Genomic DNA, 23,547 nt, shown 5'->3' on the forward strand with positions numbered 1-23,547 from the left:
GGATAGATTTATACTGACTAAAAGAGCGTTCGACGTCACAAGAAGTAACTGGTACATAATTCAATTTCACAATGTCTGCTGGGGATAAGTCCAAGTTAATCTTCACTGTTGATTCACCACTCATCACAGCAACAACCTTTTGTAGTTCTTCATATCCAGGGTTTTTTGAAAGTACAGTGTCCACCTTAGCTCTTACTGCATCTGCAACTTTACCTCTACCACGATTCAGTTGTTCCACAGTACTATTTATAATTTCAAAACTTTCAGATAGTGAAAGGTGCCTATTTTGGAGACTTTTGAGCGTTTTTATGATGCATGAAAATGTATGCTGAATGTGAGCTAAGTCATTCTTCACACTTATGTCACAGGTAACTGTTTTCGCAGTATCAATTGAGACTGCATCTTCAGAGTCCAATGCAAGGAGAACATTGTTAATAGAGTCTATATGTTCGGCATAATATTCAACTGCTTCTAGCCATGTACCCCATCTAGTTAAAATTGGCTTTGGTGGCAATGGAATTTCAGGGTACATTTCTTTCAACACGTTAACTCTACTGGGAGCTTTGAGAAATACTTTTTTCACTGATGAAATCAACAAATCTACTTTAGGGAAATTGTCTCTGACCACTTCTGCCACACGATGAAATGCATGCGCCACACAAGTAAAATGAGTCAATTTAGGATATACAACAGATAATGCTTGTCCAGCTTTGACCATATAAGGGGCAGCATCGCTAATAAAGAATAACACATTATCGTACATAATACCCTTTGGCCACAGGATACCCATAGCTTCGTTGAACAGTTTAACTATAGTTTTGTTATTGCACTTTTCTAGAACATCACAATGTAAAAGAATTCGTTCAGAATATTGTTCACTTAACAAACCGATAACTACATTACCAACAAGTCTACCTTCTTTGTCGGGAGTCTCATCAATGGAAACCCAAATTGAACTATCTTTAATTTCATCTCTTATCTTCTGTATTGTCTCATCGTAGATGGATGGAGCATACGTCTTCCTAAGTGTTGACTCATCCGGGATTGTATGTTGAGTATATTTTTCAAGGAATTCCCTGAAGACCTTATTCTTTAGTTTGTAGAGAGGAATATCAGCAGAGATGAGAGAACGGCACAGGTCGATGTTAAACTCAGATCTTACATTCGATGTTGTTGGTTGTGTTAAAAACAATTGTCTCTGCTTGGAATTTAGTTGTTTGTTGGCCTGATGTTTACTAGTTGTAATGTGTTGTTGCACCAGGAACTTTTGTGTAGATGATACTGCACACTGACACAAATTACAAAATAATATTTTATTGTCAGTTGATAAACCATCTTCTTTAAATTCTGAAATGTAACTTGTTAGTTTTGATTTTAAATTGACTGAATGACGTACTTTTGGCATATTTACCGTCTTTATAGTATGATTTACAAAACTGAACCTATGTGTACTCTGACTGGCATTTAACTGTTGAGCTGCACAACTGAAGTCTGTTAAAAATTTTAAATTAAATTAATACAGTTTTGTAACTTACTTTCCCATTGTTGATAGGACTGCTAATTTTCAAATAACTCTGATGTTAAAGGGATTACTGAACATGTGTTTAAATCTCTATTGTTGAAATGTATTTTTAAAAGTTAATGGAATTTTGTTTTGTTTTATTGTTAAACCTAATATAATATGGACTGTTTTATATGAAATATGGAAAATATATGGAAATTAACGAAAATATGTACTAAACTCTAAAATATGGAAAAATATGGAAAATAAAAGTAGGATTTTTCAACCCTACACATTGTGAAACATAAAGATAATGCAAAATATAAATTATATTAGCTTTATAAGTAAATATGTATTTACATATAAATCCTTTCCCTGCTCATAAGTGACACCAATAAAGCACCACTCATGATGCAACTAAGCCAGGAGATAATGGAATAAGCTGGTCAGTTCCTTTCGCCCTCCACTGTATACGTCGCTGACTAGTTACATATTACAGTAATCAGACTTCATATGTATACAAGCAATATCTTTCCTCCTAACATAACTTCAAGTGAGATGTACTGCTTGATAATAGATCTACATATCGGCCACAACCTCAATCAGAGGTAAAAATAAATAAATAAATAAATAAATATTACTTACTTACAAATGGCAGGTGCATTGCCGCCCTTACATAAGCCCGCCATTGGTCCTATCCTGAGCAAGATTAATCCAGTCTCTACCATCATGTCCCACCTCTCTCAAATCCATTTTATATTATCTTCCCATCTATGTCTCGGCCTACCAAAGGAGGACTTTTTCCCTCCAGACTTCTAATTAACACTCTATATGCATTTCTGGATTAGTCCATACGTGATAAATGTTCTGCCCATCTCAAACGTCTGGAAATAAATCTATCTACTATTAATAAAATTGTAACCAAAATTTTTTCTAGTAATTTTCGCTTTTACAAAAATAATTAGTGTAAACATACGTAATTAACTATCTTGAAACCGAAAATCGCAATTTTTTTTAATTTTTGTTTGTATGTCTGTCTGTCTGTCTCTGTGTTTGTTTCCTTTCCACTCGATAATGGCTAAACCGATGTCTATGAAAATTGATACATTTAAAATAAGTTAGTTCCCACTTATATTCTAGGCTATGTGGCATTCAACATAGGCCTACTATCAAATATTCATTATATGAGGTCTCGCCATCCTCATTGAATATTAACACGACTACTATGAGGTAGTCAATGTGTATTATCACCATTAAATCGAGAAAAATTCGTTCCGGCACCGGGAATCGAACCCGGGACCTCTCAGCTCTGCGCGCTGAGGGCTCTTTCCAACTGAGCTATGCCGGGACACAATCCACGGTGCCGGTCGAACTCCTATACTGTTTTACGGCCTACTACCTGCATTTAAACCTATGTAAATCAATATGCAGGAGCGCATACTTAAATGACTTTTATGGCCATATTCAACAACAGTTTGTGATAACTGTTAACATTTAATACATCAAATATTCATTATATGAGGTCATTTAAATATGCGCTCCTGCATATTGGCTTACATAGGTTTAAATGCAGGTAGTAGGCCGTAAAACAATACAATGAGAGGAGTTCGATCGGCACCGTGGATCGTGTTCCGGCATAGCTCAGTTGGAAAGAGCTCTCAGTTCGCAGAGCTGAGGGGTCCCGGGTTCGATTCCCGGTGCCGGAACGAATTTTTCTCGATTTAATGCTGATAGGCCTACTATCTTTAAAGGAGGGTTTATAAGGGGGCCTGAAGTAAATAAATCGAAATAACTAGCTTATTATTGATTTTTATGAGAATGTTAGCCTACATAACAAAAGTTGCTTTGAAAACGTTTCCGACCAATTTTGTTCAATGTAAAATTTTGATAGGACTGTTATTGAACGAGATATATGGGTTTTAAAATAACAATGCTTTTATGTCAGTACCGTCTCACTGTCAGTCAGAATAATATACGAGTAATAAATATACAACAAATGACTCTGCGTTTATTTAAGGCGGCCTTGCACAACGATCGCAGAATATTCATTCAATAACCCTTTTTATACGAAAATAATTGTATTTTATGATATGCATATATACTAATATATATACAGAGAGGGTATTTTATGAGGCAATCTCAGAAACTATTTAGCTGATCTATACAGTTTTTTCATCATTGGAATGTGTAGTTCCTCTAGATTACATAGGCTTTATATCATTAAAGAAGCTGTTGCATGAATCGAGGACTGGGCAGAAATGGATCACAAAGTAGGACTAAAATAGTTTCTTACGCACAGAAAACTTTACATACTGTCGAAACTAAAGACGTGTAAAGCATATGCAGTTAAATTGAATGACATTTGAACGTAATAAAACTGATGTCTGATTTGTGTTGTTTTTATTTATGAAGAAATGAAAGTCAGAGATGGAATAATTTTTGGGCGAGCTACGATAATGTTTACTTAAACGTTATTTGGGCCACATAAAGCATTAATTTTTACTACATTTTACTTTTTTGTCTACGATCGTATTTTTACGGATGTTAACGTGACAAAAAATAAAATACAAAAAAGTAAAAATTAGTATTTTACCTTGGAGCTCATTGGAGCCGCTGGTTTTATAGATTAACTGAGTCATTTTACAAAGTGCCATGAAATGGCGTTCCTGTGCTCATCATTTACCCACATTTGTGTCCTACAGTTATTAAACTAACATTTATGTACCATGTTAATTTTCATTTGTTATTATTTAAGTAAGCAATTATGCACAATGTGGCGAACACAACAAATTATCTTCGTACACAATCCACGTTATAATCATATTGATTTGGAGTGATTTGTTAAGGAATGTAATCAAGACTAAATTAGAAAAATGTTAAATGAAGTATCCTTGGACCAAAAACGGATGCTTCCAAGATCAAATAGTCATATTACAATCGGTCGGAACTAAAAGGAACTAAGTCAAAATATGCAGTTTTTGGGTTATGCAACCATTTGAATAACAGATGTCATGCACATCGAACGGTGGAAGAAGGAATTAAGTCAGACTTTTAAATGTTCTTTGGCCTTCTATAACACAAAAATATTCATATAAAAATATATACATTTGTGTTATTTGTTCCTTCTGAAAAGTTGTGAAAAGTGACTTGGTTCCTTTTAGCTCAGACTGATTATGACGTTATGACTGAGATACCTATTGTTAATTATGATGAGGGATGGATAGAAGAGAGAAAAATTCTCTTTGGACCGGGACTCGAACCCGGGTTTTCAGCTCTACGTGGTGACGCTTTATCCATTAAGCCACACCGGATTCCAGTTCCGATGCCGGTTCGAATCCTCGCAGTTTAAATTCTACCTCTCTTGTTTCCCTTTGGTGGCCTACCCTCATTTACTGTGTCACAGATTATGTGACAGTGGCACAATGCCCAACGCACTATGTACAGAGGTGCACTCATTACGAGTGTTTAAGTGGCCGGGATCCGACGGAATGAGCGCCGTCTTGGCTCAGTAAGGGCCATATTTGTAGACATTCTTAGCGCAGGCTTCCGGTGGATGATCAGCGAACTAACTCTTTTCGTATCCATGAACTAGTGTTAGCGATATGATATAATATGAACCCTGTACAAGTAATCAGTCGATAGCCGGAGCTAGTTTAGCACGCTTGTAGCACGGGCTAGCAAAATGTCTATGAATAGCGCCCCAAGTGATTACTTATGCACGGAAATATCATATGTACTTCGGTACATCATAATAATATTATATGCGTAAGTAATCACGTTTCCGACAAGTTTTATTCTATGGAAAATTTTGATAGGACTAGTAATTAACGATATATATATATATGAATTTTAAAATAACAACGCGTTTATGTCAGTGTCGCCTCAGACCAATATAATAAAATGAAAAGAAATGACTGTGTTTATTTAAGGCGGCCTTGCACAACAAACGAAAGATATTCATTTAATACTACTGTATATGAATTTGTATTCTATGATGGAAATACATAAACGTTGATATTTGCACGAAGATTCTTTCAATTATTCAAATAATTGTGATGCTGAATACTACAATGGTAAGCGTTAACATTATTTTCATATCTTATATAGGCCCTATATATATAACATATCTTTACACGTCATTGGTCATAATTACATGTGAACTGTTAAATCAGTGAAATAAAGAAATATCGTTTTGAAAATCTGCAATTATATCTGAGTATTAATACGAAATAATAATCACAGAAATGCCTACGTTAATAAGGCATAAGCACATATCTTCTCTTTACTGTGGATGCAGTGCTAATATTAATGTGAATCATTTTAGTATTTATGAACACATATTCTCAATAATTAAAAATGCTGAAGTAGTGATTGCAGCTAATTGTTTTCACTGCAAATGGGCTATTCCATATGAAATCGATCAGTAAAAAACCTCGCATTTTTTTATACTCTAATTTTTTCCCTACTTATACAAGGTGCTGAGGGGAGTGCATTTTAAAAAAATATGCTATCGTAAGTCAAACGGTTTTCGTATTATTGAGCGACAAACTTAGCGTATTTTATAAAAACAAGCCTCTTTCAGCGCTCAGAACTCTGGAACCATTTACTGCAGAACATTGAACGGGAGCTCATTTTGAAGCTGACATTTAGTAGGTTAAGATAAGAAGTAATACTTATTTTTATTGTATACAGAGAGCCAGATAATCTAATTTACTTGTTTTTAGGCTTTTTGATCATTTGTAAAAATGTAAAAAAATATTGAGAAAAAACCTTGCAGTATTAAGAGGGATTCGGCATTGTTTGCTTAGTGGTACGGCAATAAGTTTCGAGAGTATTAAATAGATTATTTTCACACGCCTAGACTTGAACGGCGCAATGGCCGAGAGCTGTAGATAAGCGAGCATTGGGCGTCATTTTTCTCCTGTGTTTATGAAAACTTGTGATAAAGCTAGCCCAGCCACGACTGCTAGAGGAAACATCACGTGTTTATGTCTCCTGGCCTTGCTTGTCTCGACTACCTCTCGCATCACAGTCAGCTGGTTAGTTCACGCGCGTACTATTTATTTTCTTTATTTGATATTTTCAATACTTTCTTATCAACGTACCACCAGTAAAAAATATGTGTTTATTTGTACTTTCAATGCGGAATCTAACCATATATTTTTAAAATATTTTTTCGTTGCCAAAGGCGTCGTAATGAAGAAAAATCTCAATTTCTCCATTTCCATAAAAAGTAAGAAAAACTGTTTACATGTCAATATAAACTTTAACTTCTCAGCATCAAAATAAACCATGATTTTGATGATTGGGTGAAAGGGTTTCGGAGCCACAACAGTTTAAAGTTGCTAATTTTATGAAAATACGATAAATTTAAATATTATTAATTTAAACACTATTAAGTTCTGATGCCTCAAACTTTGCACAAAGCATTATATCACAGTTGTCTACGCACAGAAAAAGTTTCATTGTATTTAAAAATTGCAAGGTCAATTTTCTCTATATTTCGGTCGATTTGAGATGGAATAGCCCAAATGTATCTCGATATAATAATGCGGCGTGTAACATATGTTCTCTGGCAGCCATGATTCACGCTGTAACAGGACGTTAAGGATTTAACTCCGGGAATATGGCATTTTAATTTAACAGTGGGTTTAACATGATGTTAGCAGTAACAACAGTTGATGAAACATCTCTTCCGATAAGTTTACTGTTAAACTGCCTTAACGACATGTTAAATATTTAACAATGGTTGGTGAAACTGGGCCAAGTCTTTATTTTATGTAGCCTACCTGTTACATTCTTATACCCAATGCGTGATGTTTTTCTGATGAATGAATTTACCCCAAAACCTAATGGTTAGATGAAAGTTTTCACTGAACGCTTCACATAGCAATTCAATGTTATATTTCACTCCTAAAATGACTCACACTATCTGTACATTAAATCTAGACTTTACTTCGAATCAGACAATTCATTCGGGAAAGATTCTTTCGACTGATGAACTTCTGACCGATAGGCACATAAGCAGTTCATATATATATTTTAAGTTTGTATGAGAGACAGCTTTCTTTTGAAAATTCATAAAAGCCTCTGGCTTTTTTTTTCTATTTTTATGTGGAAATTGATCTCAACCATCCAGTTTCTTTTTGTTCTAAATATTGTCTTAAACAGGTAAATTCATCGATGAATTCATCCTCATTTATGATTAAGATGTCGCATTTGGAAGAAAGGAACTGAATTTCACTCCTAAAACTGTCTCTATCAGATATTTTCTTTAGTAGAATGCAGTGCAGATGTAATAAATCTTCGTTGTGTTTCTTCCATACCTCTAAATAAGGTATGGTATTATCATAAAAATTTATGATTTATGACTTAGCTATGTATCTAAATAAATATCCATAGTAATTTCCCCATCTTCAACTAATTGTCCGAGGAACGTCTTTACTAAGTGTGGTACGGTAGGAAATGTTTGTCACGCCATGTTTACAAGTTTGACATTAGACTTTTTACAGCTAAGGCTGATTCTGTTACACATTTATCACCTTCAGTTATTCCTATTGTTTCGCTGAAAAGTGAAGATTGTGAATGGGCAAAGCTAAGCCACATCTCAGTTTCATTATTTTCAAAAAAGATTTAAGTACTTTAGAATACTGAGCTTTCGACAATAAAAATTACTCGTATGATGTACAAAGTTTCATAATTTGCTGCATGGCTGTATTAATGACTGTCATAATTACATTTGCGTATCTTAATATTAGCTTATATTCTTGACCGACAAAATCACAACAATATTTTTTGGTGTTTCCTCCGAATAAGTGTAGACTATATAATAAGTAGTAGACTATTTTTATAACAAGTACTTCTACATCTTTCTTGGGGGTTATTTTACGACGCTGTATCAGCATGTCAGATTACTTAGCGTCTGAATAAAATGAAGGTGATAATGCCGGTGAAATGAGTCCGGGGTCCAGCACCGAAAGCTACCCAGTATTTGCTCGTATTAGGTTGAGGGAAAACCCCGGAAAAGCCTCAACCAAGAAACTTGACCCGACCGGGATTCGAACCCGGGCCACCTAGTTTCGCGGCCAGACGCAATAACTGTTACTCCACATGTATGAATACTTCTACATCTAAGGACGTGGTATCAAGAGCTGTTTTTGCAGAGCAGAGTTGTCCACAATGTGTGCATTACAACAAAGCCCTATTATGTTTTTGTTATTTAAGTGAAATTTAATTTCAGTTTACACATTTTACTTACCCATCCTGTGCAAATCTCCTAAGTTTGTATTGGTATTACCAGCTGAGAGTCCAACTATATTTGTATCTAAATTGTAAGTAGTCGCTGCATGATCATTTCTGTAGATGTTATTTCTCCAGTTTCTCCTGATATTTCGACAAACTGAAGTAGGCTAATTTATTTTTTGCTAGATTTTTCAGATCGTGCGCTTAGAAATGAAGAATCAAAATAGGAAGTAATTTTATGTTCCCATGGTTTGAAATATCACTAGTAATTTTATTGATAAACATTCGACATCAGTAAGATCATTATTTTAAATTCCTCTCTAATTCAAGAAGCGTAAATCGCTTCACATTTAGTCCCTCCACAAGAAAACTTTTAGTAATTAAACTGTTTTTTTTAGGTTCGTTGTGCAGTGCATAGGCCTACTCTAAAAGTTTTGGTTATGAATAGACTTCGTGGAATTGCCAAGAGAATCGCAAGGTTTACTATGCATGCAGTATAGACTGTATGAGAAGGGGGCGTGGAAAGGATAGAGTATGCCTCTAATGTAAACACTGAGCAGTATACTCCGGTTACAATAAAACCTGTATCCTGCATTCAAGAAATATAATGAATGATCATTGAAGTAGGAAATGTCTAAACATATAGATACACAATTATTTTGTAGTGAGATATATTAACTCTTAAAATTTAATGTAATATACTCACATCATCCTTGAATATGTGCATTGCAGATAAGAGTTACGTACATATTTATTGAGCGACTGCAAAGTAACCTCCTCCGATGGTCACTCAAACAGTTTTTATATTGAGAAAATGTACGTTCAACATCACACGATGTAATAGGTGCATATTTTAAGAACGGAAAGTCACTACTTTTTAGTCCACCAACTTCAGACGTCTTGTCGTGACCTGATGGTACATAATTTAAAATACGAAGTTGTGAATAGGTAGAATTTTTAGCAATAATGTTTCTCAATTTATATTTCACTTTTTCTGAAATTAGTGAATTGTTATTTTGGATAACGAATTGTGATAATTTATCCACTATATTAAGGGCTTCTGAGAGTTGTAGTTTAGACGATACTAACAGGGTGATGCTTTTGGGCACGATTTTAAAATTAGAATCAATGAACAAAATATCTTCCAATAGCTATTAAGAAGGCAATGATTTTACAGCTGCAACAGCGGAACTGTCTGTGCTATCCAATGCATCAATTACCCCCATTATTTTGTCGTAATGTTCTGCATAATAATTAACAGCATCCAACAACGTTTCCCAACGGGTCAGACTGGCTGCGGGGGTAAGGGTATTCCAGGGGCAATTATTTGGAACAGCAACACTCTCATTGTAGTATGTTTGATTGAATTCTTGTCTGTACTGAACAAATGTTAAGCTTTGACTATTCCAACCACAGTAATGCAAAACCAAGTGCTTACTTATGTATATATTAGCTGTAGCTGCTCTATTTGGACAGGTCACAACTCTTAACATGAACTGCTTATACTACGAGACCGGGCGGTCGCCCACCTCCTCTATACTACCGTACATCGGCAACCTGATTGCATGGTGCGTGTGGCAATTCAACGAAGTCTAGTTATGAACTTATGACAATCTGTAGAGTAAGCATATATTTAAAAAATAGCAATACCATATTTACTTTTCGATGGCTACTATCTACGAAAATATCTGGTCATACTTCTTGATTTACCTTTAACAGCCAGAGTTTCGCTTCGCTTCAGTGTGATCTTTTATAGTAATATCTCCCACGCTTGATATGGAAAAAATGGAGCTACAAATTATGTATTTCACTTTAGATTTAGAATTATCTTCACGTGAATATATGAATGATTAAGAATATTGAAGAGTGCATAAAGTAATAACTTGAGACTAGTGGGATTTATTTCCAGACACTCAAACCACACATGAAACATACAATTGCGACTTTCCTACATATATATATACAAGGCGTGTAGCTCGTATCATATGGCATGAAATGATATTTTGTGTTTTGCTAATATTATCTCGTAGTCCTATTTCTTTTAAAACAAAAGTCCCATAATTTTTAGTGCTTATATAGATATTTCGCCATCTAATAATATTGTACTTGTTCCTTCCTGTCATCGGGCATTAATTGACTTTACTGACGTCACATGGGTTTTTGAACTCGGGGAAAAATAAAGGAGAAGACTATTCATTTTAGGTTGCAGCATCAGATATCGCATGTTGTAATAATTTTTATCACATCCCCATCAATAACTGAATAGACTGTCTTACCTTTGGTGTTACTTTCGTCAGGGACTGAGTTCTTCTTGGCCAGCGCCAACAGGTCTCTGGCGGAAGCTTCATCAACTATAGAGTTCATCTTCGCTTCGTTCGTTCTTGATTTGTCTAAGCCCAGAGCCTTCTGGATCATATTCGCTCGTTCCTGCAACATTGTGAAAGAGATCCAATTATAGATCAACAAGTTTCTGACGGCTATTACATTTTTGTATGGATTTCCTTGCCCCCTCCCTTACAGTTACAACCAATATCCTCCACGTTCTTTATGCAAGTTATTCACTATGTATGTATTTATTCACACTGCAGTGGGTATATACCCGGTGGCAGTGGTAACTAATTACACTCAATAATGACAATAATAAACTTATTCATTAAAAATACAATTAATAATAATACTAATAATTAATACTAATAATAACAATAATAACAACAACAATAACAACAACAACAGGGAATATACTAAATTAAATGAAACGATCACTGAAAATAACATTTGAAATATTCTAATTTGTATCTTAAAACTTAGATCGAACTAAAACCCACGAGTATATGTTCATATCTGCACAAGTACCATTCAAATTACACTCATTTCGCTGTCAACTCACTCACTGCAATGGAACTACGACACATTTCACTGATTCTATCCTGATTTCACTAACACTTCAAAAACATTTCACTGTTCAAATACTATGCACTGCCACTATAAACTATAAAGCTTCACTGACAGGAACACGTTTCACTTACACAACACACTTCACTGACACGACATACTTCTTCACTGATACAACACACTTCACTGACACAACATAATTCTTCACTGATACAACACTTCAATAACAACACATCATTTACACCCTTTAAATACTGTGTATAATTACCGTTTATTAGTAAGGTCCTTAAGCCTATTTTTAAATACATTTTTGGTTGTTGGTAAAGTCTTTAGTAGGTCTGCAGGTAAAGCATTCCAGTCCCTGATAGTACGATTGAGAAAAGAAAACTTTCCAGTGTCCGTCCTCTGCCTTCTTTCCCTCAATTTATATAAGTGGTCGTTCCTTGAAGAGTAATTTGGCGGCTGCAACCTATTTTTTATTTCTCTCCAGGCAGGCTCACCTCTGTATGTTTTGAACTGTGCGCATAATCGAATTCGCGTTCTCCTGTCCGTGAGTGTGTCCCATTTTAATGGTGAATTTTTCCGACAACACTTAAGAGCCCGTTTTTTAATCTTTTCCAGCGTCTTAATATGTTCTAATCTGTAAGGATCCCAACATGCAGCACCATATTCCATTACTGGACGTACTAGTGATTTATATGCAATCTCTTTGGATTTATCAGAACCTTTTCTTAGTACCCTCATCACAAAGTGTAACGCTCTCCATGCTTTTCCCGCTGTGTCTGTAACGTGTTCCCCCCAGCCGAGATCGCTGCTAAATGTTATTCCGAGGTATTTACATTTGTTAACTTCCGGAATGGTTTCACCCCCTAACGTATACGATGCGACTATTTTATTTATTTTCCTTGTAAAGCTGATGGCTTTGCTCTTTAGAGAATTTATTTTCATTTTGTTGGCTATTGCCCAATCGTTTATTCTATTGAGGTCATTATGGAGAAGAGTAGTATCTTCATGGCTTTTTATTTCCCTGTATACCACACAATCATCCGCGAATAAGCGAACCCTAGACAAGATATTAACTGGCAGATCATTTACAATAGCCAAGAATAGAAGCGGCCCCAAGACACACCCCTGCGGGACCCCGGAAGTAATTTCAATTGGGTTCGATAATTCCTCCCCTACCCGTACTCTCTGAGTGCGACAAGTTAAAAATTCCTTGATCCACTGGAGCACTCTGAAGTCAATCCCCGTTGATTGTAGTTTAACCAACAATATATCGTGTGGGCTACATCGAATGCGCGTGAAAAGTCAATAATCACTGCATCTACTTGGCTATTGGAATCTATTCCGTCTTCTAAATCCTGACATACCGTTACTAATTGACTCTCACATGAATAACCCCCTCGAAATCCATGCTGACAGTTATGTAACCAATTTGAGTCATCCCAATGCTGCCTTAGATAAGCTGAAATCAAGTGTTCCATCTGTTTGCAAACCACAGAGGTAAGGCTGACCGGTCTGTAATTTTTTGCATCTGAGCGAGACCCTGACTTATAAATTGGCACCACTATTGCATCTTTCGAATCTCGCGGGACAGTACCATTGTTAATTGATATTTCAAATATATGCACTAGATAGGGAATCATGGCTTCCCGTCCCAATTTTAATACGTCTCCGGCGATACCATCAGGTCCTACTGATTTATGAGTTTTCAATTTAGAGATCCTTCTCCTTATGTCCCTAGGCTTGCTAGAAAACTGACCCGTATTTTCCACAGAAGCTAAGTGTGGTACTATTGTCCTCATCCCAAAAACAGTGGCATAATAGGAATTGAATTTTTCTGCTTTTTCGCTGTCCTGTACGATAAATTGATTGCGGTCATTTTTTAGGGGGAGGCTCGAATAGTTTTCCTTGCGTCGTCTCTTCACATATTTATAAAATTCCCCCCACCCGTTTTGTTCACCTTTGAAAAGTTTATTTAGGTAATTTTCCTGCGCTATCTTCTTCGCATTAAGCAGTTCTTTCGATAGTTGTGTGAATTTTGTTTCTTTTGCAAGGCTTTCCTTGCGCTGTCTATAGGATTTCCTTAGTTTTCTTTTCAGTTTCCGTATGTATTTATTATAATATTCCGGATCGGGATTGTTTGATAAGCGTTTAACCGGGATAAATTTCTGTATTCCTGTTAATATAATCTGCTTGAACTCCACCCAGCATTCTTCTACACTACTGCCCTTTACTACCCATAATGAGTACTTTTCACTAAGACAATTTTGGAAGCCTTCTCTGTCCGCTTTGTTATATTGCAAGATATTTTTGTTCTTTTTTCCGCTTTGCTTGTACTTAGCATTCCATAATATTTCAAGAATTACCGCGTCGTGATCACTAATACCTGGAATCACTTCAATATCTGTGACTATTTCTGAGGGTCTTAAAAGAAATATGTCTAGTAACGAACCTCCCCTTGTCGCCCTGTCTGTTGATGTTACGACGCATGCAGAAGGAAATGCTGGTGTGCACGATTAAGGTTATATATGTGTAATTCATGTATGTATTCATATATATATATATATATATATATATATATATATATATATATAACCTTAGTGCACGATGACCATAATGTCGTGAAGTAGAACCTATAGCCTAGAATGTAAATGCAAATCAACGAGTTACAATACTATAGGGGGGCAGTACGCCTTTGATAATCGCTATCTGCGGAGGCTGTCGGTATTGTGAACCGCCATCTTTTGTTTGGTTATACAAAGCAGAATATCCTGTGCTTAACACGTGTTAACATTGTCAATTTGGTGTAAAGGAATTGTTTAATGCTGGAACAATGCCGGTTGTGTGTTCAGCATACAACTCCACACACAGAAGCAACAAAACAAAAGATATATATTATTTTAAGTAAGAGCGTAAGCTTCGTAAAGCATAGACTAATTCTTTTGGTGTATTATCTTGCAGATTTGTACAATGTACGGATGGACATGGAAGTATATTTAATACAATAAAATTCTTGATGCGAGTAAATATTATGAAAACAAAATAGTCTTTTAACACCACCTTACATTTCTTATTACAAATTTGAAATTATGTCAATTGGTAATTAGGTCATAATGTGGCTAATGGAAACAACGGGAGACTTTGAACAATAAGATGTCCCATAGTTTTCAATGAATACTTCATTCCATATTCTTGTATGATACAGTTTCAATGATAGTATTTCACAACGTATCTATTATTATTATTAGTGCCGTTGATCGATCAAAATATTTAATCGATTAACTATTTTAATATAATCGATTAATCGATAGATTAATTGAGTTTTGATCGAGTTGAAAAATATTTTAATATACTATAATACACAATTATTGTTAAATTTAACTTGTGTTCGTTGATAAGCATAAGTAGGCCTATTAAATGTATATCTGTAAATATTGTATCGTTATATTACAAAAGAACTATTTTAATTACTTACTAACATATTTATTATGAGGCTTATAATTTATTGTGTCAATTTCTCCGGGAATTTTTGAGACAAACATAAATAACAAAAAGTATGAAGACATGATTTTAAACATATGAGTGCATTCACATGCTTCGAATTAAGTGCCGCTCTATGTTTAGTAACAATGTTTCCTGTATCACTAAACAAGAAAAAACTTTTTTTCTGTCTCCACGATCGTTCAATTTAAATCCAAACGTTTCACCGAGTTTACCTCTTAAATTCTCATATGACATAATGGAGTTTACACTTTTCACAAACCACAGAAAACTGATTTTTTTCCTTATCAAACTAAACACACAACCTTCATATACAAACTCAGTACAGAAACTGCAACTCCTGCAAAAGTACAGCGGTCGAAACAGAAGACTGGGCCCTATTGTAATCGAATTACCAGATTTTAGAAAGAGAAGAAGGTAGTTACGCTCTCACTTGCACATAATGTAGACATGGCTATTTTATAAGGGATGAGGGGGACGAATCTCAGAAAAGTATGTATTTCATATGCTAGGAAGACGAGATGACAACAAGGTGGAAGTTTTCTTGAAAAACCAACTTAATAAGGGTTTCGCATTGTGTTTCAACTTTCAATAGAGGTAGACTAGGTCGCTGTCCTCATATCTCCATCTCTTTCTGAAGTGTTTGTGCAAAGATTTTCTCTACGCTACCTGGTTTACAGTTAGAAAATACCAGTACTATTGTGCTTTTTAAGTAAGCAACTTCCGAGAGAGAAATATTGTCGGAATTTTTAGTATGAGTTTGTATTAACAAAATAATAATTAATATCAACTACAACCGATTAATTTTAATCGACTCTATTATTCGATTAAATATTTTTGATCGATTAATCTTACAACAGAAACTGAACGATTAATCAATTAAATCCCAAACACTAATTATTATTATTATTATTAGTAGTAGTAGTAGTAGTAGTAGTAGTAGTAGTAGTAGTAGTAGTAGTAGTATTAATGTATTTGTATTAATTGTAGACTTGGTTCTATGGAAGAGAAGGCCTTAACTCTGCCATGTAAAATAAAATTTATTATTATTATTATTATTATTATTATTATTATTATTATTATTATTATTATTATTATTATTATTATATTTTCTTCATGTGCATCAATATTTAATTTAAATAGGCCTACTTCGCTACTGTTTTTGTAAAAAGCTGATTTATAAATAAATAAAGAATTACCGGTAATGGTTAAGACTTAAAAATTTCTAAAAAAAAGTCTCATTCCTTTGCATTTAAATTGAAAATACCGTAAATCGTATTATTCGATTCTGAATGATTAAACCCTCTGAATACAGGTTGCAGTCCACACCTGTGGAGTAACGGTTAGCGCATCTGGCTGCGAAACCAGGTGGCCCGGGTTCGATTCCCGGTCGGGGCAAGTTACCTGGTTTGAGTTTTTTCCTGGTTTTTCAACCCAATACGAGCAAATTCTGGATAACTTTCGGTGCTGGACCCCGGACTCATTTCACCGGCATTATCACCTTCATCTCATTCAGACGCTAAATAACCTGAGATGTTGACACTGCGTCGTAAAATAACCTATTAAAATAAAAATAAAAATATAGGTGGCATTGCCCCAGAGAATTTTATAACATACGACGGACTGAGCATAAGCGAAATATATATTTAATAAGTTTGTACTATCAAGAGTTTGTATTTATTGTGTTTATAGGCCCTACTTGAATTTGCTTTTTATTTAATGCGTAGGGCTCTTTTTGTTAACAAAGGGGAAACTCAGCACTCACATCACACACAATTTGTCATTATTGCGTCAAATGTAAGAACCTCAGTCTAGTTGCGAGACACGTGTGAGATCAATATTTATTTCAAATTATATTAGTCTACACAATGTGTCCATCACGCGAAAAGAAGTGTAGCAAGCTGTGGCTTCTGTTTATGATAACGATGTTAACAGTAAGTATCTTATCGTTTCAATCAATATGAGTTATGAACTTATGAGTAACTTTCTATTAAAGAGATTTCAGAATAAGAAGGCATATGGCCTAAGCCTATTGAGTGCTATAGGCATCCGACAAGGAAAACTCAGTGCTCAGAAACCAGCGCGCGTGACTGTCTCGCGCAGATGACGTATGCTCCCGTTCCCAGCATGCTCTCACGCCTACTGTAGCGGGGTAAGAGGGATATAGCTTGCGCGTCGCGAGGAGTCCGAGCTGAGTTTTGCCTGTAGGATACCTATAGCAACAGTACGACGTTGTCACACGGTGCACGGTGCACGAGACGTGGAAGACAGAGACAACAGATAAGGACAGAAACTATCAGTTACAGCTCGCTACAGCAAGCGGCGTTTTGAGATCTGTTCGTTCATTGTGTGTAATGTTTAAATACTCGTATAATTAAACTTACTGAAGTAATTTTCATCCCAATTTTTATTACTTCTTCGCTTCACAGTTCATTGATATTGGAGTCACTAACTTGCGAAATAAAGTGACATATATATATATAATTTTACTATGCTAATGTCTGAGAAAGAATGTCTTAATTCTGTCTCAGACTTCCTTGTACAGCAATGCTGAATTTATTATTGTTAATTTCTCCAGAGAAAAGATGAGATAAAGTTTGTTTGTAGGAACAGCCTACAAATCTAGCGATAATAAAACGTAAACGTAGATACGTAATTTAGTATTGATATTGAAGTTGAAAACTATTTTATTTTTCCTCTGTTTAATGAAGCCTATATAATGTAATTCAATTCTCTAGCTTATACATACCTAAGGGTCCACGGTTCTATATTCTGGTTACGAATCTGGCTATAATGCAACGTAATCATAATGTGTGTTCACATATAATTCAGTACCAGGGGCGGCTTTCGAAGGGGGGCTGCGGAGCTGCAGCACCCCCAGACATTTGTGGCTCTTGTCACGTTTTATGTTGTGAAATACATGTATTATGCAGTCTCATTTAGCGGCTCGAATTTTTTAAAAATTTCGCTCTCATTGACATCCACGCAATCGCTAGTAAAGTCACTTCCTCCCCTGGTGCTGCCAGAGCGAAACGAGTGACAAGGACGGATTGGTGAAGCTACTTCCTCCCCTGGAGCTGCCAGTCTCGTCTCGGATGCTTTGAGCGTAGTTTTACCCCTCCCCTTGCTGCCCCTCGCCGTGAATCCAGAGTTTCCAGGTGTTGCAAAATTTGCAGCAGTTTGTCAGTAGCGCGCAGTTTTAAATACATTTTCTTTAATGTTGTGAGTATAACAAGTGCAACAGTGTTTAATTCTGTACAATATTTACAGTCTATCCAGTTTAGTACCTTACCAATTCAAGAGAAATCTGAAATTAAGTGCCCATCAGTTGAATCTCATAACGGAAAGAGCCGCTAAATAAAATAGCCTACAAAGCCCGCATATTTTTTTGCTAATTTATCCAGTATCCCTGCTTTCTTCTCTCGATCTCAACACAGTCTGTATTATATTAATGTGTTTCAAAGACAATTCCACCAGCTGGAGCAACAAGATGGAGTTTTAAAATAAGAACAGTAAATGTTGTTCATGAGAAGAAGGAGCCATTGCTAGAATGTTTTCAAACCATAATGGAATCTGAAACATCTAACAACATCACAATAAATGAGGCAAGAACCCTGGTGCTTACTCTTGAAGATACTGAATTCAATTTCTGGCTCAGTTTTCTTCATTTATTGATGCATCATGTAGATATATTATACAGCCAACTACAACATCGCCAGTTAGATATTTCTAAGGTTCAAATCTGCATATAAAAAAATTAAATTATGGTTTATTTCACGACACTCGCAACTGCAGGGGTTATATCAGAGTCCCCGGTTTGCCGAAATTTTGTCCCGCAGGATTCTTTTAAATGCCAGTAAATCTACTGACATGAGCCTGTCTCATTTAAACACACTTAAATGCAATCGACCTGGGCCGGGATCGAACCCGCAACCGACTATGCTACCGAGACAGACTCTGCATATCAAGCTTTGTTAATCCCATACAGACAATACGGAACAGTGCACAGTTGAGCAGCGAGATCTGTGAAAACGAAAACCCTAAAGAGCGTCATAAGATCGAAGGGATTCAGACAAGGGTTGCGGCAGCCAAGGAAGTGTGTGACCTCATTATCACACAAGCTAATACCCGATTCCACTTCATAGATCATCTGATATTATCTTCTCTTCTGTGTCAAGAAAAATTTGAATGCTACAAAAGCTCATTTCCTGAAAATGACCTAAATGTATGTGTGAAGCTTTTTCCAATTTTCGATAAAATCAAACTAAAAACGGAACTCACTGTGTTGTATCAGAGACAAGAATTCAGAAATATCAGTGACGCAGTCAAGCTCTTGCAGTTTCTTCTATCTGAGAACTTGCAGGCCTCATTTTCAGAAGTTGTGGAACTACTACGCATAGCTATCACCATATCAATGACAGCTTCCGAACCAGAACGTTGCTTTTCGTGTTTGAAGAGAGTAAAATCCTATCTCAGCAATACGATGAAAGAGAGACTGACCCCATTAGCTATGTTTTTCGTTGTAAAGATTATGTTAAACGACATATCGGATTTTAATAAGAAGATGATTCTAAAGTTTGCAACCTACAAGACAAGGCGCATGGAACTAATCTTTAAATAATGTAAGTTGCATGGTTTATTTTTGTATGCAGCCCCCCTGATTTCAATACTCACGAGCCGCCACTGTTCAGTACTAATACTGAAACTGTAGATTATTTTATTTTTCTCTGTTAAACTAAATCTATCTAATTTTATTTTATTATCTAATTTTTACATATCTAGAGGTCCAGAGTTCCATAGTCTGGCTAAGAATCCGGCTATAAGAATATAAGCATATCTGTTCATATGTAGGCTTAATTCAGTACTCACATTGACACTGAAGATTACTTTCTTTTACTTTGTTAAATCAAGCCTATCTTATTTAATTTAATCCTCAAGCTTGTACCTACCAAGTCTATGTTCTATCACTCTGGCCTGTGGCAAAATATAAACCTACGAGTGAAGGTAGTTATACAGAAGTGAATAGGAAAACCATAACCCAATAATAGGCCTATCATTAGTATATTGAAGGTAAAATTATATATTAGAAAAAACGTATAAAGTGTAATATATATATAACGAAAGGTTTTCAAAACAGAAATTGAGTTTTGGAATTATAAAATCTCCTCGTTCCTAGCATGCCTGTATTTATTTACTGTAAAAGTGAAATGTAATTAAATTGCTTCGTCTTATAAAGTTTTCTAATGCTCTTAAGGAAGAATGTTGTTAATACTCTTCGTATAATTTATGGAAAAAGAGGCAGGAGTGTTTATGTTTACAATATCATTCAAGTATCTCATATGTTTATGCAATATTTCGTCGTATACCATGTAGCCTATAATATTCCAATGAAAAGTGAAAATCATACCTATGGTTATTCTCAGCTTTCTACTTCTTTCCACGTTCTATTATAATAGCACTGCTAACACATACTACTAATATATTTTAAATATTGTACAATGAAGTAATACACGGTTCTGAAAATTGTATTAATAATTAACACGTTTGTTTTGCGTTATGTGCATTTAATACTAGAACTATTAAAATTGACAAAATTTGATATTTAAATACAAATTTGTTATATACTCTTGGGCCTAAATTACTATTTCGATTAAATATTGTAGCAGTGTTGCATTTTGGTTCAAACAATCTTCAAGAATTCATATGTTTTATTTCATAACTATGAGAATACAATTCAAAATTATTTAGATTTTTATGTAGGAATTTTATTAATACAATAGGCCTATAATAAATTTGTCTTATTTTAAGAACATTAAAGTCTAAAAACAATTTTTGATATAGAAAATCAATAGTGTTATGAAGAAATATTTTAATTATTTTCTTCTGTAATAAATAAAGTTGATTAAATTGGTTTTAAATAAGCTACCGCATCCTGTAATTCCATACATAATTACTAGAGCAACCCACATTATGGTTCATTTTTTTGATAAGTATGTATTACCTTTTTTCAAATTATGCTTTATTTTAAATTTCTTTTAACATAGATAATATGTAATAATGTCTTTTACACCAATAAACTTAAGTCAAATACTGTTTATTTATATCATCAAACTGAATTTTTTTTCACTAATGTTAGTGTGCAGGATATGTATTAAGTTTATAAAAGAATACACTGTAAAGTCATGAAATGAATGAAAATCTAGCCATCCTTGTGACTGTCACTCGCACTCTCCAGATAAACAACACCCTCTTGAAGTTGATTTTGATTGATTGCAAGTTGTAAGTGAGACTGTAGATTTTCTTCTGTCAGACATGAACGTTTAGAGTTCAAAATCCAATTGAGAGTAGAAAAGCTTCTGTCAACTGAAGCAGATAATGGAGGAACCATAATTGCCTTTATTGCCAGCTTACTTAGGATAGACATTTTGGTGGAATGTTTCTGCCAGAAGGATAAGGCAGACGTTGAAAACAAATTTTCTCCATATACCATTGCTGCATATGCTGATATTTTTCCACTGGAACATCAATGACAGAGAAATGTTTCAATCCATCTGAAGTAAAAGCCGAAGAAATCTTCACAGGAACAGCTAATGTTGGATCTAAATTCTGAACTTCCTTCCAGAAATTTAGAGCAGGATGACGTTCATTTATATATCCTGCCAATTTTTTACATGTTGCACCTGAACTTTGAACCATCTGCAGAACTGATGATAGAAGCCAGACCTTTGTTGCATCTTCATTATCTGATTCCAAAATCTGTATTTGATTGCAGTGTCCATCAGAAATTTTAGATATAGCTTTGAGTTGAAGTACAAGTTCTTTATTTCCAACCAGTCGCTTTAAGTTTGTTACAGTAGCACTGCCTTCACCATCTTTCAAATCGGTCCAATGTTTGATTGCATTTAAATTGATACAATGATATTTTCCTGCCTTCAGCCATGTCCCCCAGCGAGTTATTACAGAAACTGGAGGTAGAACAAATGTTCCTGCTTCTTTTAGGCAGTCCAGCAATCTCTCCTTCTGGCTGGAGTATTCGCTAGAGCAGCCTTAACAGCTGCAATGAATTCATCAGAAATTTGTAGTGAAAACCTAATTTCTTCAGCACAAAGATGCAATACGTGAGCCCAACATGTAAAATGTAAAAGCTGAGGTGCTACTCCAGCCAGTCGACTGCCAGCAGAAAGCATATATGGTGCACTGTCTGATACTAAAACAATAAAACTGCTTCTGTGAACACCAATAAGATCTAGTGTATCAAGTATTAAATTTACTGTAACATCGGCATTGCATGTTCAACAATTATGCTTTTCACAAGACGGGGTTTTTCATTCACAACACCCAGTGGAGCAACAAGAACATTCACCACCTTAGATTCTTCATATATGTTGTTTCATCAACCACTAGATAGACAGAATTTCCGTCACATTTTGACTTAGTTTCCTGAAAGTCGTCTTCAGCACACTTTGCAAGATACCTTCTTAGAGTGGTTTCACTGGGAGCCAGCTGCATACATGTAGCTGTTGCTATCCACTGACGAAATCATTGGTTACGGAAAACATGCAATGGAATACCAGCAGAAGTGAATGCTTCCACAAGATCTTTCGTATTACCCCTGGATTTTTCCATACTCTGCCATACTTGAGGTATCGTACTGGCACGTATGCTGCTAGGACCACCTGAAGTTGAACTCTGTCCATCATTCTGTTTCCGAGATTTATGATTAAAACTTTTCACATGTTTCTGCACAATGATTTTTTTTTTCTTGAATTAATATACATTCTGAACGTAAGGTACACAAACGTTTTCCATGATCTGAGTTCAGACCGGCGAGAGCCAGGTCGGTTTCTATCTATAATAAATGTTATATCCTTTTCAGCTACGAAGTTATCGGTAGAAAACTCGTGAACCCTTTGTTTCGCAGTTACAGATGTTTTCGGCATGCTGGTATCAGATGTGAACTCTCCTGATTCAGAGTGTGAACTGGCCACAAAATCGTCAAACGTGTACTCTGTAATGTTATTTTAATTGTTGTCTTGTTCTTCACAGAACTTCAAATATAGCTAACTGTAGTTAAAAATTTAAAATATAGCTCATATTCTTAAGTTTGAAATTTCCTTTGTTGAAGAACTAGCTACTCATTGTTAATGTGAGTATTTTTAATATTCAGGGCCGCCGACAGGATTTATGGGCCCCTGTGCAATTTTGTGTTCGGGCCCCGTTGAAAAAAAACTTAAAAATGACAAATTACCAATTATTCTGACGATAATAATTATTTGCAAAATAAATACAAGATAACCCCATACACAGATACGAATCTAAAAATATACACTTTTGTTACATTGAAAACTTTTAGCAAAACTTTATATTAGCACAATATATGACGCTTCTTTTTCGGTAGGGCCTACATA

General features: G+C 35.2%; 1 protein-coding gene and 1 non-coding gene across 2 annotated transcripts in view; one reads left to right on the plus strand and one right to left on the minus strand.

The window, feature by feature from the left end:
- The window catches only part of LOC138705025 (protein CIP2A homolog), a 720,063-nt gene that overhangs the window by 42,145 nt on the left and 654,371 nt on the right, over positions 1–23,547 (minus strand). The window contains exon 9 of the mRNA XM_069833567.1: positions 11,020–11,170. Coding sequence (XP_069689668.1) covers positions 11,020–11,170 — 151 coding nt within the window. The remainder of the gene's footprint in view (positions 1–11,019; positions 11,171–23,547) is intronic.
- TRNAC-GCA (transfer RNA cysteine (anticodon GCA)) lies at positions 3,132–3,207 on the plus strand. Its single transcript has one exon. It is a non-coding gene; the product is annotated as a tRNA-Cys (tRNA).

This window comes from Periplaneta americana, chromosome 8, assembly GCF_040183065.1.
Source record: "Periplaneta americana isolate PAMFEO1 chromosome 8, P.americana_PAMFEO1_priV1, whole genome shotgun sequence".
NCBI classification, from domain to species: Eukaryota; Metazoa; Arthropoda; class Insecta; order Blattodea; family Blattidae; genus Periplaneta; species Periplaneta americana.